Here is a 15,244-nt window from a genome sequence, read left to right as displayed (position 1 = left end):
AGTTCATTATTAGCTTGTCCATAACTGGTCCAGTCAACTTTTAACACATTTTTGCTGTTTATTCCAATCAAACAAATGCTGAAGTGAGCATCACCGTTGGGACACTTCAGAAAGCAACCTGCTGACCAGACATCTCAATAAATCATGTACCAGGACTGATCATGTTAACCAGCACCATGAACTTCCAGCATCTTATTCCTTCAAACAACAAGTTTATGTGGTGGAAGGAGGCTGAAAAGACACAAAAGCTGATCTTCTGTTATATGTGTTACATTAAATTATTGCAATTTCTCAGATGATTAATAAAATCTCTTATTAAAGCTCATTGCAATGTGGATAAAATTAGGACTAAAAGTTGATCATTGCTTTAACACTAGCATTAGTAACAAAAAAAAAAAAAAAAAAAAAAAAAAAAAAAAAACCCAAGATGTCTATTAATCTCAGATGCCAGATTCTGTTCTTGTAGTAGTAACCTCATAGGGTCCAAAAAAAGTGCTGCTCGATCATATATACTGTGAAGAAATCCCTACCTTTTATCTCTCTGGCTTCTCTTTTATATTGTTCTTGGTACCAAGTCAGATTTTGCAGTTGCAAGGCTGACTTTGCCTGTTTCTGTTGCTGTTACATAGCTCAACTGTTAAAGCAGTTGCGAGCAGCTAAGACCAGTTTTGGCAAGTTTACATTTCCTTTTCTTCTTTCAGGTTATCCTGATTTACAACATCCGTGTGCTATACAATTAGAATTTTGAACCTTTTGTCCCTCTCCAAGCATGCATTTGATTAACCATTTCCAAACAATATGTCCCAGAAAACTACAGCGTAAGTAGGAAGTGAGCCTGCTGGTAACCTCCATTTGGAAAAGACCTCAGGTTTGTTTCATTCCTGACATTGCCCACATCCGTGCCACACATTTCAATAGAGCTCAGGTATGATTAATCCAATCTAACCTGACTATCCCTGCAACCTACACAGTTCAGCAACGAGTCAGATGCACTTGTGCCTGATAGGCAGCTGGGACTTCTCATTACATTTTAAAATATTTTACAAGTGGCTTCAGTATTGCTTTTTTGCGCAGAAAAAATGCTGCAACCTGCTTACTGTCACCCAGTGGTCTATCAACAAGTCACCTAACCTTCCAAATACTAGCCCAGTGCTCTGTGCAAGTGGCCACAAGAAGTCAGGCTGCTCTCCTTGTGCGTTTGTGTGCCAGGTGATCCGTACAGTGTGCATTGCAGTTCAAGGTCCGTAAGCATTGGAATGCTCTAAGTTCCTGTTGTGCCATGTTCTCCTCAGTTTTGCCCTTACAGGCCCAGAACTGACCCATCTGTTGCAAAGTTTTCATGCCTGTTTTGCTCTGAAGAGCAACTTTACCCACAAATTAATATCTAGACACTCAACCGGAATTTGGGATAAAGTTTTGAACATCTCTCTAAAGCAGATACAGAGCGTCAGCTAGGAGGAGGTCATGCACGGCCTCTGGAATCTCTTTCGGCAGGAAGGGAGTGTTAGCACCTTTTATCACTCGCCTTACAAGGACAGACATCAGACAAATGTGATCAGTTCTTGCATTTAAGTGCCCCATCTCCCACTAAACACTAAACTTCCAAGTTGATTCTGGTTTAACATCAGAGGCAGTGGCTATTACCTCCGCGGTAGCACAATCAAAATCCTTTGGAGAGGCTTCTAAGCAGGCTCTTCAGAGGAATCGCCGCTCCATGATATCATTGTTTTGGTTACTATGATAGGGGAAGTTCCAAATCATTCGAAGACTGCTCACTGTAAATACAGACAGAAGACTGCCATTGTAAATACACTGCCACAGAGAGAAATCTCTTCTGGGGAATGACTCCTCACTTCCCTTTGCAGTGCTGCAGTGCTATTTTGCTTATGAAGTTGCCTCAGTTTACTTTGCCCTTGCTGGCTATTTCCCCATTTTCATTTAGAGGCACACTACCTCTTGGTATTGTTGTCACAACAAGATTTAACCCTGAGTTACTGCATCATGTTTCTGCTTGAGATCAGGCCCCCAAGAAAGAATAAGTTGCCATGAGTACTGTAAGAGTAGATGCATCTCAGCCATACCTCTAGGGGAAAGGCTGGGGCTCTGGTTCTGCTAGGAACAGCCAATTTAGTCAATGCAGACTAGCATGCAATTATAATCTCTACTGAAGTTGCGCTCATTACAGTTTTCCTGTCCATTTCCCATCCATTACCAGACCACACAGTGATCCTTCGTTTCTCTAAAGCAGTGACTAAAATTGCTTCTAGATCAGTAACTCAAAAGACAGAGTGAGAATAGTGTGCCTCTAAGCTGTATAACCCAAAAGACTATCTATCCTTACTCTGCACCCACACCAGGTAGATACACATCTATTGAATCTAATGATAGAAATTTGACCTGTCACTCAAACATGTGATGTCAGGCCATGAAACTGATTGTTTCAATCCACATAGTTTATTCAGATTAGCATCAGAAAATGAAATTTATCATCAGGACTGGTACCCTTGGAGTACACTCTTACCTGAAGTCAGAAGACTATTCAATTGTGAGAGCCATGGAGTTCTTGATATATACAATTTAGGTTCACGTTCATAACCAGCAACCTGAAGCACTTGATAGAGATGTTGTCTCCATTTATTCCTGCAGAATGTCTTGCACCAATAACAGGAATGCTATTGCCAAGAAGCAGTAACATTTTTGTCCTCTTGAGCACAATGCTTTTAACAAAAGTATTAACTCTCAGTTAAACCAATCACTCTTAAAGAAGAAAGCATAGAGTTGAAGTTAGCTTTTGGGACTTCTGCCAAGTATTCTGGGTTAGATAACTATCTGCATCCAGATTTCATGTTCTGCAAGACAACAGCATCTCCAGGTCTGTTTTTGCATGCCTAGCTCCAGCAGATGTGCACATGTGTTTGTCAGCTGCCTGAGCACTCAGTTTTCTATTCCATTTTCCAATCTAAGAAACAGAGCCACTGTTATAATAGTTTATCTCAGCTTTGAGAGTACTTTATCCCAGGTCCCTTATATATAGTTTAACACTACAAGGCCCCTAAAACTGGGTCAGGGAATATTTAAAATACTACTATACTTTTTTTTCCCCCAAGTCAAATAGTGAATAGATACTGAATGAATGAAACACTTACACAAGTAAGTGTTTATGGTTCTCAAGATAGTAGGCCTGAAGTGCTGCTACTGGAGACCACAGTAGAAATTTTTCACTTGCTTTATTATGACCTAATTTTATGATGGCTGATTTGACTATAAACCCTTCTGAGCCAAGTCTTTGTAGCCCTTTCTTGAGCCCTCAGAAGTATGTAGTGGTAGCTTTAAACACTTCCCACACAGGTCATCAAAACTCAATAGATGGCTGAAGGTTAATGACTTAGTCATATTTATAAAAACTGAGGCGACTGACAAAGGAATAAGTAACATTCCAAGACATGCTTTCATCTTACTTCATCCAGCCTACTATTCTGAAAACTAATGCCAAGACTCCACTGTTTTTAGCCCTTAAAGGCTTAGGTCAACAGCAGCTTGTTGCATGCGGTATTGAACTTTGGACAAGGGGTAGAGACATGTCTGCATCCTAGCCTCCCTCCTTGCAAAATGCAGGCCCATCATGTCTGAAGCTATCTCACGTCAGTTGAGTTCAAGGAGATCTAAGTTTGCATTTTATCTAGGGTCTTGCATTTCAAAGTAGTGACAAGAGTTAATCCTGTAGACAAGACAAGGTGCAGGCTAGGCTTTGAGGTCTTTCAGCTTTCCGTGCTGTCTGAAACCAACCTGTACCACACTGCTGATACATGGTAGTTTACTGCCTTAAGAATACTTCAAGGAGAGGATTGAGCCACAGGATCTAGCTAATCTGCTCTAAAAGTAACAATTTAGCTTTCTTTGAGGGATGTCATACTTTAGTCTTTTGGCTTTAACCGAATTCTGGTGCTTAAAATCCCCAAGACCTCTTCTGAAGCTACTGTAACAACACTTGACCTCTCTTTTTAACACACTCTCCACCTTTAGAAGAGCCAAGGGGACCAAGCCTTCCCTCTCCAGGTGTCAGAAAAGCTGAAGCAAACTTTACAAATAATGCAAGAGCAGGGGAAAGGATCTAAGCTGCCTCTGCAAAGTAGAGGAAATGTTTTCCAGCAGACAAAATACTATTCCATTCACTTTAGTCTGGACATCAGCCATCAACTGATTACTGTACCAACTACAGAAACTGTGCCTATGAGCAGTGTCCAGCTTTTGGAAGCTTCTTTCTTCAGCTGTTTCAACATAGAGCTAATGCTAGTAATTCCTTAAGGCTCTGACCGTACTTTTTCAAACTCCTTTCATTTCCCTTCAAGGTTTTCCTTGAAGGGAAGGGAAGGGAAGGGAAGGGAAGGGAAGGGAAGGGAAGGGAAGGGAAGGGAAGTGAGAGTGTTTGCCTGCCTTTAACATGCATACAGGACCTGGGCCCAAGATCTTCTTCCCCAGCTAAGCACACCAGCAACGTTGTCTCTATCATTTGTCTTCCTACTAGCAGACAGAAAGACAACTCCATTTCACACAGGGCATCTCTGCTAAAAGGTCCGATTCTGGTGCCTCTGGGCATTCTGCAAAGGAAAGCAGTGGGGCCAGGACTCAGATCCTCTGAAGAAAAAAAGCTGTATCATAGTTAATCATTGATAACATTAGCCTTTAGAACCTCATCCTACAGCTTGCTTCAGTGGTGGTACACAGGCTAATGATCAGCAAGTAGAGTTCTGCCTCTGAGAGGCTAAACCAGGACATAAAAGAAAACATGCCATTTGTTTTGTTTTGAAGAACGGGTCATAACCTATGCAAGGGAGGAGTCATTATCACTTCTAACATAGTCACTTCCACCCTAAGTGAAAATTACTGGTTTCTGCTGCAGGACTACCTTAATTGAGTTGGTATGTTCCTCAGGTTACTCGTCTTGCCCAGGAGCAACTTACCCTCTACAGAACTGCAACATTTTGGCAAACCCTGCCTCAGCAGGGCAAGCACCCAGCAGCTCCCAGTTTGAGCTCTGTAGCAGCTCATGTGGTATTCACTCCACGGTTGCCGGCAAGCTGGGAGCAAGCACAGTCGGTACATTTCTATTCCAGGAAGTCTCAGAGGAACCATCTCAGGAACTGCAATACCAGAATGAGGTTCCTCTACAATTCACATGTCAGTTACTAATTTAAGTGCATGAGTGTTTGTTGCAGTGGAATTCTAGTGGGAAACCTCTGGCTATTTATAAAGCAGGAGAATCAACAGGTTTTACAGTAGCTTCCTACTGTAATGTATGCTACATCTAGCTCTGTTATGGATACATGACATACTGAGGGATAGTTCAAGTATTAACCAGGATCAAGTCTAAAATTTTGAGTTGCTGGTTACATATTTCTAACAGCAAGCACGTCATGCAAACCTACATTTTAAACTAAATGCTAGGGATGCTCAGTTCTTTGAGAGTTAAGAATGACCCTTTCTCTTTCAAATTTCAGGATCTGATGTCCCTTGTGTAGTTGTAACTTCCCATCCCAGTAAATTCATGTTAAGTGGTTCATGGAAGGTGATGAGATTTGGGCAAGTCCAAAGCATTTCTGGATGAAGGTAACTGTACATGGAAAACATGACATTTATTTAGTAACTCCTCGACTGTGTCCTCTCTGTGCTTTAGACATAAAGAGTATGATTTAGGTAGCCCTAGTTCAAACAAGGGTTGCTTCTTGGCTAGATGTTTACTGCTAATAATCCTCCCTGGCTATAATAATTGTGCAGCATTCTCTAAGAGCCTCATGATGTTCAAATTATTATTGAGTATCAAGTTTCACGTTATTATACTTGTTCCCCCCTTTTTTCTATTTTTAGTTTTTGCAAATGATGGGAAGTTGCAGTGGAATGAAAAATCACACCCAGCTTTACAAAAACAATCCAACACTTTATTTTATCCTGTAATAACAGTGCTATGATAGCAGTGGGTACACAGGAAGGAGATTTTCCAGTTCAGTATATACCTAGCAGCAAGCAACCTGGGATGAGCAGGTCCCATAGTGCTGTATGACATTGAATATAAGTCCTGCCATTATAAGAAGCTTTTCCAAAGCTTAGAATCACAGAAAATATGTTTTTTGTGTTAATATTAGGATACATAGCTGGTGAAGAGCTTTAGAACAGCAGTAATTACTGCAGAAGAAATAGCCGGGCTTTAACAGCTGGAAACATTTCCAAGACTCCACCGCTAAGCCCAGCTTATGCATAGAATTAGGTCAAACCTAGGCAAACTGTAAGTAAAATGTGAAGGTGGAAATATGCTAAGAGCCCTTCCTTAGCTCTACACAAATAACCTGTGGGATTGCATTACTTATTTATCAAAAAGCTACAGCTACCAAAGGGGGCACGTAAGGTGACACACACTAGCAGTGAGTACCAGACCCTTTCTGGGGAATTCTTCCGCAGCGCTTTCTGTAGACCACAGTGCAGTGCAAGCAGGCCAGAGAAACCATCTCTACTATGACAGCCTTCCACTGCAAAAGGCTGAGTTGTTATCAGTGAGCTGTTGAGCAGTTTAAAGAATGTACAGACCCAGCAAATCCCATCAGTGTTTATGGTAACCATGTTCTAGATGACAGTTGATGGCATTTTGGAGACCCCCCCATTCTGGCATGGTGCACCAGTGAGGGACAATGCTGCTTGTTGGGGGTTGTTGGGGTTAAGGGCCGATTCTGTGCTGTCATGGCATACAAGTCACTCCTCAGGGAAACTTCTCACATAGGAAAACCAAAGGGGTGGAATTACTGTGCCAAGTAAATATTACTGATTCTGAAGGACAAGTTCCAAAGAAAAGCAATTCAAGTTACACTATTGTCAAATACATACCCAGGAGGAATAAACGTCATACTCAGAACTACTGTCCTTGGTACAGGGCCAGACCTGTTTGGAACAAGCAGCGGGGCTGAACTCCAGATGTTATTGCCGGGAGTCTGTAGCCATCCTGAGAGCTCAAGCTCTGAAGTGAGCAACTCTGCTCACCCACCATGTATTGCTGTGGATTCTGGTGTTGCCTGACAGCACTCTTCTTCCTGGCCACAAAGCCTGTTGCACAGCTGCAGCCAAATGCCTGCTAGTCCATTCCCAAGCTACTGCTATGGCAAGCTGCTTTTCTAATACGAGTATTCACAAGCAGCACTCTCCCTGCCATGGCACACACAAGTGTTTAGGGCAAGAAGAACAAGAGTTCTCATTGAAATGTAGGGGAAGAGCATGACAACCTCTGACTGCAGTTCTCAGCTTTGCTTTCATGCTATTTTACCTCCCATCTCTGATCAACAATAACTCGCTCCCCTGCACATAACACCAAAGGAAACATTTTGGTTTCCTACCAGACAAATGTTGTGATGTATAGCCATGTTCTGTAGCTGTATATTTGAAGTTGCTATTTCAACTATGCAATCTGCTACCTTGGTGCCTTGTTAGGGGATGCTGGGTAAGCCACTTGCATAATGTCATGCTCTTAAAATATCTTTCACAAGGTCTTCAACAGAAAGGGAGTTCATAGTTCTGATCTCTGTCTTGCCTTCAGGGGAACATTTCTGGTAGCACAAACTCAGTGAAGACTTCTTTGCTACCTTTTTTTTCAGAAGAGGTACAGGCAAGGGCAAGGGTAGGTCACTGCCCCTCACAACAGGAAGATCCGTACTGCTCTTTAGACCCTCTTTGATGGAGCAAGCTTAGCTCCTCAGCAACAGGTAACTCTCACTGGGACAGTCCTGGGAACATGATCTTCCTTGATAGTTACCTACAGCTCCTTGAAGCACAGGGTCCTGACCACAGTTTGTCTGACCTAGTTGTTTTGCTTTTCTCTATCCATTTCTTATCCTGTCTCTTCATTCCTTACCATGAGATATTACAGCATTATGCATGTGATATTGCTCTAAACTAAGGTTATTTTTCTAATAGATTAGTTTGAATTGCAGTACTGAGAGACCTCTCCTATAGTATTTTGTATGAAATTGATAGCATGTTTGAAATTTCAAAGGTAACAACTGAGCTATTTTTCCCTACTGCTTAAAGCCCTGTCAGCATAGCACAGCTGAAGCTAGATCTGAGCTTAACCTGGAATTATGTGATGAATCAAATATTGATTCTCTGTCAGGGAAGTGACAACACGAATAAGCCCAGAGACACTTTCAGTGTAATCATATTTAGCTACAATAAGAGCTCAATAAAGTGCTGAGTATCCAGGAATAGGGATATGAGGCTGTCACTGGACTAACTCCGGTATAAAATTCAGGATGTTAACTGAGCCCTGACTCAGGGGTACCAATATCAATGGGCAGATTGAAAAAATCTTTACCACATGTAGTTGAAGTTTGCACTGAAATGAAGCTGTCTAAGCTTTGGATAGCACAAGTAGAACTCAGGACTTAAAGCCTTCTTTCTTTCTTCATCTGAAGATGACATTTATTTTCACTGTAAACATTTTAACTCCCTGTTTTAAGACTAGAAAATAGATGATTATCAGCCTGACAACAGCTACACACAACTCCAGATTTGATCAGTGTCTTTGGTTTAATGAAGATGATAGTTGTGTAGATCTGTAAATACTATAAACAGTTTTACAGTGAGACTTTACTTAACAAGAAGCCGAAAACTGAGGCAGTTTAAGCAATGGCTCATTTTAACATTTCAGACAATTTCAGATTAGTGAAAATCTAAATTCCGGGGTCTAAAACCAACAGTTGACTCCAGAACATCTTTCCCCATATGGTGAACACATATTGTTACTGCTAATTCTTTGCTCTGTAGCAGAATGCTAGTATATAGTTTATTTCTGAGTGGAAGTCTCTTAAAGTAGCACTGTCTGAAACTGCAAACAATGTCAGAATTTCTGGTTGCTTTTGCCACCCCATGTTTTTTCAAGCAGCTGTGGCATAGAGTATCATTTTCTCAGGTATCACAAGAACACTGAAGACTGAGCTAGAACTTCAACAACCACTTGTTGTTGCTACCCCATGATTAGTATTATTTGAGCTAGTTGGCATTTCTCTGAGAACAGATTTCACAGTCTGTGAATGAGGTTAATTCATTAGTTACATTTGTTTTAAAGCTTCTTGAGCAATCTAATCACTCTGTGATAGTAACTGACTGACCTAAATTTTTCCCCAGTAAAATAACAGAATTTCATCCCAATTTGTTACCACAGGGAGCTTAGCCTATTTAAGTTTATATTCTGACATTCCAATGCAGACCATGACAAAAGTGATTCAGGAGAGCTTGATGTTTCCATAGCTGTTTTCCATATGGGTTTGTTTTTAGTCTGCATGGTGATGTCAGCATTAGCAGGCACAAAGATGCATCTCTAACGTTTCCTGTATTTTTCCAGACACACCCCATGCATTAAACACAACACTGCTCGTACCAACAGTGGTCACATGAACAGCTAGGGTATAAGCTCATGAACAAGCAGGGAGACAGACCTCACTAAGTGAAATATTGCTTATGACTCTCAGCTAGCTCTTTCATGACCAGGGACTTCCTTTTTTGGATCATCCTTTGGATGAACAGAATCCTTATATTCTCAGTTTTCTTAGTTAATCCTTTCTCTACTAGGTCTGCAAGTGAACCTCTCTGTCTAGTTATCTGTGATATTTGAGTGTGCATATTAAATGCTGTCACTGATCAGGATAGGATGTTTCAACTCTTTTTTTTTATGTAATTTCAATAAACATTTCAGCTACTGATTTAGTAACTAAAAGTTAGTCCTGCCTAATTGTCATTTCAGCAGTCAGGAAGGCATGCTCCACTATGTTGCTACAGAACATCAGAGGGAGGCAACACTGGGTATTCAAATGAAATTCCATGAGAGTTCTCCATTTCCAAGATCTGCACTTAAATATCAGCTTCTTGGGATTGTGAACCCCATCTTTAACTCCTCTGAGGATGTTTTATACAATCACATTTCCATTAAGGTTTAACTCTGATGCTAGTTTTTAGCACCACCTGTCAAGACTCAGTTCTAAAAACAAAACTGAATTGTCCAGATGTCAAAAGTTCAGCTACAGCAATTGCATATTCTCAGATTTCTTTCCTACACTTTCTGTACAGTTAGGCCACAGTGGACAGATTATTCCTAGGAAAAGTAGGAACTGGGAGCTAGAGCTGTTTGACATATGGCCTCAGTGCTGCTTCCCAGTTACTGAATACTTCAAGGAATAGCAAATTGAAATCATAATGAAATCATCTGATTTATCTTTTTGTAGTCACGGCAATGAGTGGATTTGTTAGATAGGGAGGAGGAGTAGGAGGCTGGCACAGATGGCACCGTGGTACATAACCAAGCACAGAATCTGCTCTATGGGAGTGCAGTGCAGCAGGAAGCTCGCCCTCTGAAAGGAAAACCAGGCACTGCCCTGCTTCCAGTGACAGAAGACTAACCCGGGGTCATGCTCATTCTGTGCGCTTCACTTCAAAGCACATCAGCCCTTTAGAATCGTAAAAATAGTCCAAGTTTCATGATCTCCACAGATTCAGAGATGAGCACCAACCTTAGTGGTCATCCCGCCTTTGACAAAAGCAGGCCCAGAAAAGCTGCAAAGTGCCCAAGCTAGCCATGGCCCAGACCAAATAAAAACCAGGCTAGATTCGTTAATGGCTCACAGCAGTGCTGCCAAAGCCATTCCCTTTGCCAGTTCACATTAAAGGATGATGGGGCACTTCAGAAGCCAGACTCCTTGTAACAGAGTTTAATAGCTAAGAGATCAGCATTGCTCTGTGCATCACAAGCAGCATTTCAGGCTAATCTCAGCAGCAAGCACAAGCGAATGTTACTTATTGTTACAGCGTATTTACAGGAGCTATCTGAGTAAGCTGCAATAGTAGCTTATATTTTGCTTTAATTTTACAAAGCTTACACGGAAGCTATTATGTAGCAAAAAAAAAAAAATCAGGATAGCAAAAGCTTCATAGAAAGTGTATGAGTCAGAGTATTAGAGAAAGGCTTTGTATTAACAGGGGGTTTTAATGCTCCAGTTTTTTTTGTGTGTAGTAGCTGCATCTATTTACATTTGAGACTACTCTAACTGGCAATGTTTTCCATATCTTAGCCAACCATGAAACCACTTCTAGAGCTGGAAGGATATAAGGAATAAGGCAGCAGTGGAAACAGTCAGCCCCGTATGTAACAGGGGCTATTGCTTAACTTTGTTCTGCTGTTGACTTAGGCATTTTGTGAAAAGATCAAGTAGTGTGATGCAATGCTTCTATGCCAGAACAGTAGAAATCAGGGTAGAGGGAGGAAAAATCAGAGCATTATAGCTTTCATTTACTAGCTTTCCTCATCCCATTAGCTTATGCAAACAGTTTAAGGTGACTGAAAGCAAAAATCCTGTTATGCTTCACAAGTTATTATCTTCAACAAATACCTTGAAGAGTGCTCACAAATCAAAGCAGGGACTATATCCTTCTTGCAATTCTTGTTATCCACTCAAGATATTTTTTCCTAGGATTAGAAAATAAGAACATTGATATAAATTATAACAATTCCTGTTGAGAAGAAAGAGGGAAGAAGACACAGGTATCTACGACCATATTTGCCCTCTCTTCCTTAACTGTCCAAATGAGTAAAAAACAGCCCTTGCTGCAGTCAGTAACCAACACTGAGAAGCTTTTGTTCCTCAGCTTGATTTGAAGGTTTCCCTGTGTGAGAATCAGAATGGGAAAATTTGTGATAAGTGATTGTCTTAGGAAAAAGTAAGTTCCCTTTGGTAACTAAAATGGTCAGCTCACTTTTACTGGTTGCTGACAAAAAGACTGTTCAGGTCTTCTTAATGTGAATGTGAAAGCTATTTGCAGTTAATTAGGTGTATCTGTTCTCAGAATAGCACAAGCAGGAGTACCAAAAACTCTATCTCATATCACACCTCTTTCTTTCACTTCTGCAGCTGGTTGTATAATTTGTTTTTTGGTGTAAGCCATCACATCGAGAAAGCCAAGTGTTACTGGGCTTATCTGCAAACAAGGTAGTAGTTGCTCTGTTACAGCATGAATTGGTAGCAACTTCTTATCTTAGGCATAATAGCATATGTATTATGTGAATTTGCTTAGAAGCAACTGATAGAAACAGCACCACAGCCATTAATTGGAGGATCTCTCTGTCCTTCCTTCAGCTCTCTCTCTCTCTCTCTCTCTCTCTCTCTCTTTTTTTTTTTTTTTTTTTTTTTTTTTAAGGAAGACCTGCAAAAGAGTGTCAATAGACAAGCCAGCGAGCAGACGGCTACTATGTCACTAAGTACTAATGGACACAGCACCATTAAGTATTGGATTTTATGATACCCCATATTCTTCCGCTTGCAGCTGAGCTTACCGAGCCTTGTTTGGGTTATACATACCAGCCAGCCTTACTCTCTTAAGCCATTTGGGTTAAGAATACAGTTGCATTACTATAATTACTATTTCTGCCCTGGAAGTCACATGATCTGCACCACTATGAATTTCGCAGACATCCTTAAGAAAAAAAAAAAGCAATTTGCATTTTCTAAAACAGATGCATGAATCTGATAAATGCATTAAGTTTTCAGAAGCTTTTATCTCCTCTGGCCTTAAGATCTAACATGACCAAACACCAAGTACTCAAGACAAAGCTTTTTCAAAAAGATAAATTATTTAAAAACATAAAAAAGCTTGTCATAAGTAATTTAGGGAAACAACTTTATGAGAGCATAACAGTTTCTCATGCATGCCACGCCAGAGGTGTACATCCAAATAATGGTATTTTGTATAAATATTTTGGGAAAAATAAATAGAGATTACACCATTCACTGCTGGGGGACATGTCAGTAAAATGGTACAGTTTTCTGAGGCTATCCCTTACCAGGGTGTCCTTGTGCTCAAATCTTTTGCATATTAATGCTTGTTGCACATTTTACAGCTTAGAAGTTTAAATTCATAAAAAATTAACCTAAAAATGGATTTGCTGGGGTGAATTTCTAACTCTGTGCACAGTTGCTCCGCAAATGATATTGCTAATAATACTTGTTTATGCCAATGATAACAATTTTCCATTAGGCTGCAATTTGTTCATCTAATACGAAATTCAATTCATAGCTTTTTGACTGAGAATGCTGCTGTTTTTTTAACACCGTTTTTTCTCATACCAAGCTTTCAGGGCAATACAGTATATTACACACTTTATGATACGCAAAGAATTGGGGCTATTGCCAGAGGCGGCTGGCAACTACGAAGGGCATTAGGCGCCAGGAAGCGGCCTGCGTACTCCCTGCGGCCTGGACGTCCGCGCAGAAGAGGCGCCTGCCGCCCTTCAGGGCTCCCCGCGAGCGAGGGACGCCGGGCTGGCTGCGACCGCGGGTGCATCGCAACCGGCTCCGAGGAAGCGGCTCGGGGCAGGGCCCTTCCGGGAAACGCGGCGACGAGGCCGCCGCTGCGGCCTGCCCCGCGCCGACTACAACTCCCAGGGTGCCGCGCGGCGGGCTCGGGGCGGGGGTGCGGTGTGCGGCCCGGGGGCGTGACCAACGAGGGCTGCGCGGTGACGTTACGGGGCGGGAGGGGGCGTGGCCTGCGTGAGCGTGAGGCGGGCAGGCGAGAAGGACGCAGGGGGGGAGAGTGGAGCGAGCGCGCGGGAGGGGGGGGAGAAGCAGAGCGGAGCGGGGGGGTCGTCCCGGAGCGAGCGAGCGCGCGCCGCAGAGAGAGCGGGGGCGCGTGCGCGGCCGTTGGCGTGGCCGTTATCACCCCCCCCCGCCACGTTCCCCCTTACCAGCCTCGTCGCGCGCGGGGCGCCGGGCAGCAGGCGGCGGCTGGGCCGGGGGCGCGACGCTGCGGAGGGGCCGGCCGTCGGCGCGGGCGGTGAGGAGCTCGCCGCCGCCGCCATGGGGGTGGGGGGCTACTGAGTTGCCCTGCCCCGGCGGCGCGATGAAGTGACAGCGGGCGGGCCGCGGGCGGCCCCGGTGCCCCGTGCGGGCTGCGAGGCGGAGGGGGCCGGCGCGCGTGAGCCGGCGGCGGGCGGGCGGGCAGCTCGCCCCCGGCGCGCCCTCCCCTGCCGCCCCGCCGGCCTGCGAGGGGGGCAGCTCGGCGCGGGCCGGAGCGTGGCGGAGGCGCCGGGCCGGAGCGGGCGGGCGGCGGCGAGCGGCCGCACCATGAACTACCAGCAGCAGCTGGCCAACTCGGCAGCCATCCGGGCCGAGATCCAGCGCTTCGAGTCGGTGCACCCCAACATCTACTCCATCTACGAGCTGCTGGAGCGCGTGGAGGAGCCGGTGCTGCAGAACCAGATCCGCGAGCATGTCATCGCTATCGAAGGTGAGCCGGCGGCCCCGGCGCGGCGCTCGCGAGAGAGGGGGCGGGGGGCCCGGAGCAAGTGCTGCTCTTTGCTTTGCCCATTCGTGGCCCGGCCCGCAGGGCGCTCGCTGGCGCATTGGCAGCAGCTATTGTGCCCTCCGGGCCGCCTTCTCCACCTCCTCTCTCTTCCCCCCCCCTCTCCCCCCCTTCTTGCTCCTTCTCTGCCGGCACGGTTGTTTGGGGGCGATTGACCTGCTGCCCGTCCGCTCCTCCACGCTGAATGCCCAGGGTGCTCCTTGGCGCGCGTTGTCTTTACAACCAGGCAAGAGGTGGATTTGTCGAGAGTGTTGCTGGAAGGGGACAGTCAGCACTGCAGGGAGAAGTTGCTTTGCTACTTGCTGCCTGTCAGTGTACAGGCAGAGCAGCAGTCCTGTTAGGACAGGGTTAAAGTACAGGGATGATGCTTGTTGCTTACCTTTGCAAGGCTTTGAGAAAACGAGATTTTCCTTAGTGTGCTTTTCCTTTTCTCTTGCAGACCTTTAAAGTACTGGTTCCGGTTTAGAGGTATTAAGTAGGTAAACAAGATGTACAGCTGGCTTACAGGGCAGTAGTCTATGCAATGGTGTAAAGACACAGGTGTGAAGTCAGCATGGAGTTAACAGGCTTCTAGGCTTAGATTTATATGGGTCTATCCTTAAGGGAGTCTTAGGAAGTGCATAGTAAGAAGAGATTATTGCTGTTGGGAACTTTGCTTCTTCTCACTCCAGTGATGCTGAAGGAAAGTATCTGCAAACAATTTTGACCGAGAATGTGCATTTTAAGATTTTTTTTTTTTTTTAAGTTGTATGGCCTTGCAAAGGAGATTTATTGTATGGAAAGTCCCTGAGGCTGGCAGCACCTGTCACATGCTAAGTTTGATACAGAGACTTTGTACGTTGTACAATTTTATGCATGTTCT

At 43.8% G+C, this 15,244-nt stretch overlaps 1 protein-coding gene and 1 long non-coding RNA gene across 2 annotated transcripts in view; one reads left to right on the top strand and one right to left on the bottom strand.

Moving 5' to 3' along the window:
* Nucleotides 1-1,713: 1,713 nt before the first annotated feature.
* LOC134142309 (uncharacterized) lies at nt 1,714-13,812 on the bottom strand. Its single transcript, XR_009958821.1, has 3 exons — nt 13,766-13,812; nt 11,418-11,494; nt 1,714-1,775 (listed from the first exon to the last, which is right to left on the bottom strand). It is a non-coding gene; the product is annotated as an uncharacterized LOC134142309 (long non-coding RNA).
* Nucleotides 13,813-14,092: 280 nt separating this feature from the next.
* The window catches only part of AGAP1 (ArfGAP with GTPase domain, ankyrin repeat and PH domain 1), a 375,973-nt gene continuing 374,821 nt past the window's right edge, over nt 14,093-15,244 (top strand). Inside the window, exon 1 of the mRNA XM_062578166.1 lies at nt 14,093-14,307. Coding sequence (XP_062434150.1) covers nt 14,145-14,307 — 163 coding nt within the window. The 5' untranslated portion in view covers nt 14,093-14,144. The remainder of the gene's footprint in view (nt 14,308-15,244) is intronic.

The sequence above is a fragment of the Rhea pennata genome, chromosome 6 (assembly GCF_028389875.1).
Source record: "Rhea pennata isolate bPtePen1 chromosome 6, bPtePen1.pri, whole genome shotgun sequence".
Classification (NCBI taxonomy): domain Eukaryota; kingdom Metazoa; phylum Chordata; class Aves; order Rheiformes; family Rheidae; genus Rhea; species Rhea pennata.
This window is presented reverse-complemented; position numbering and strand designations above follow the sequence as displayed.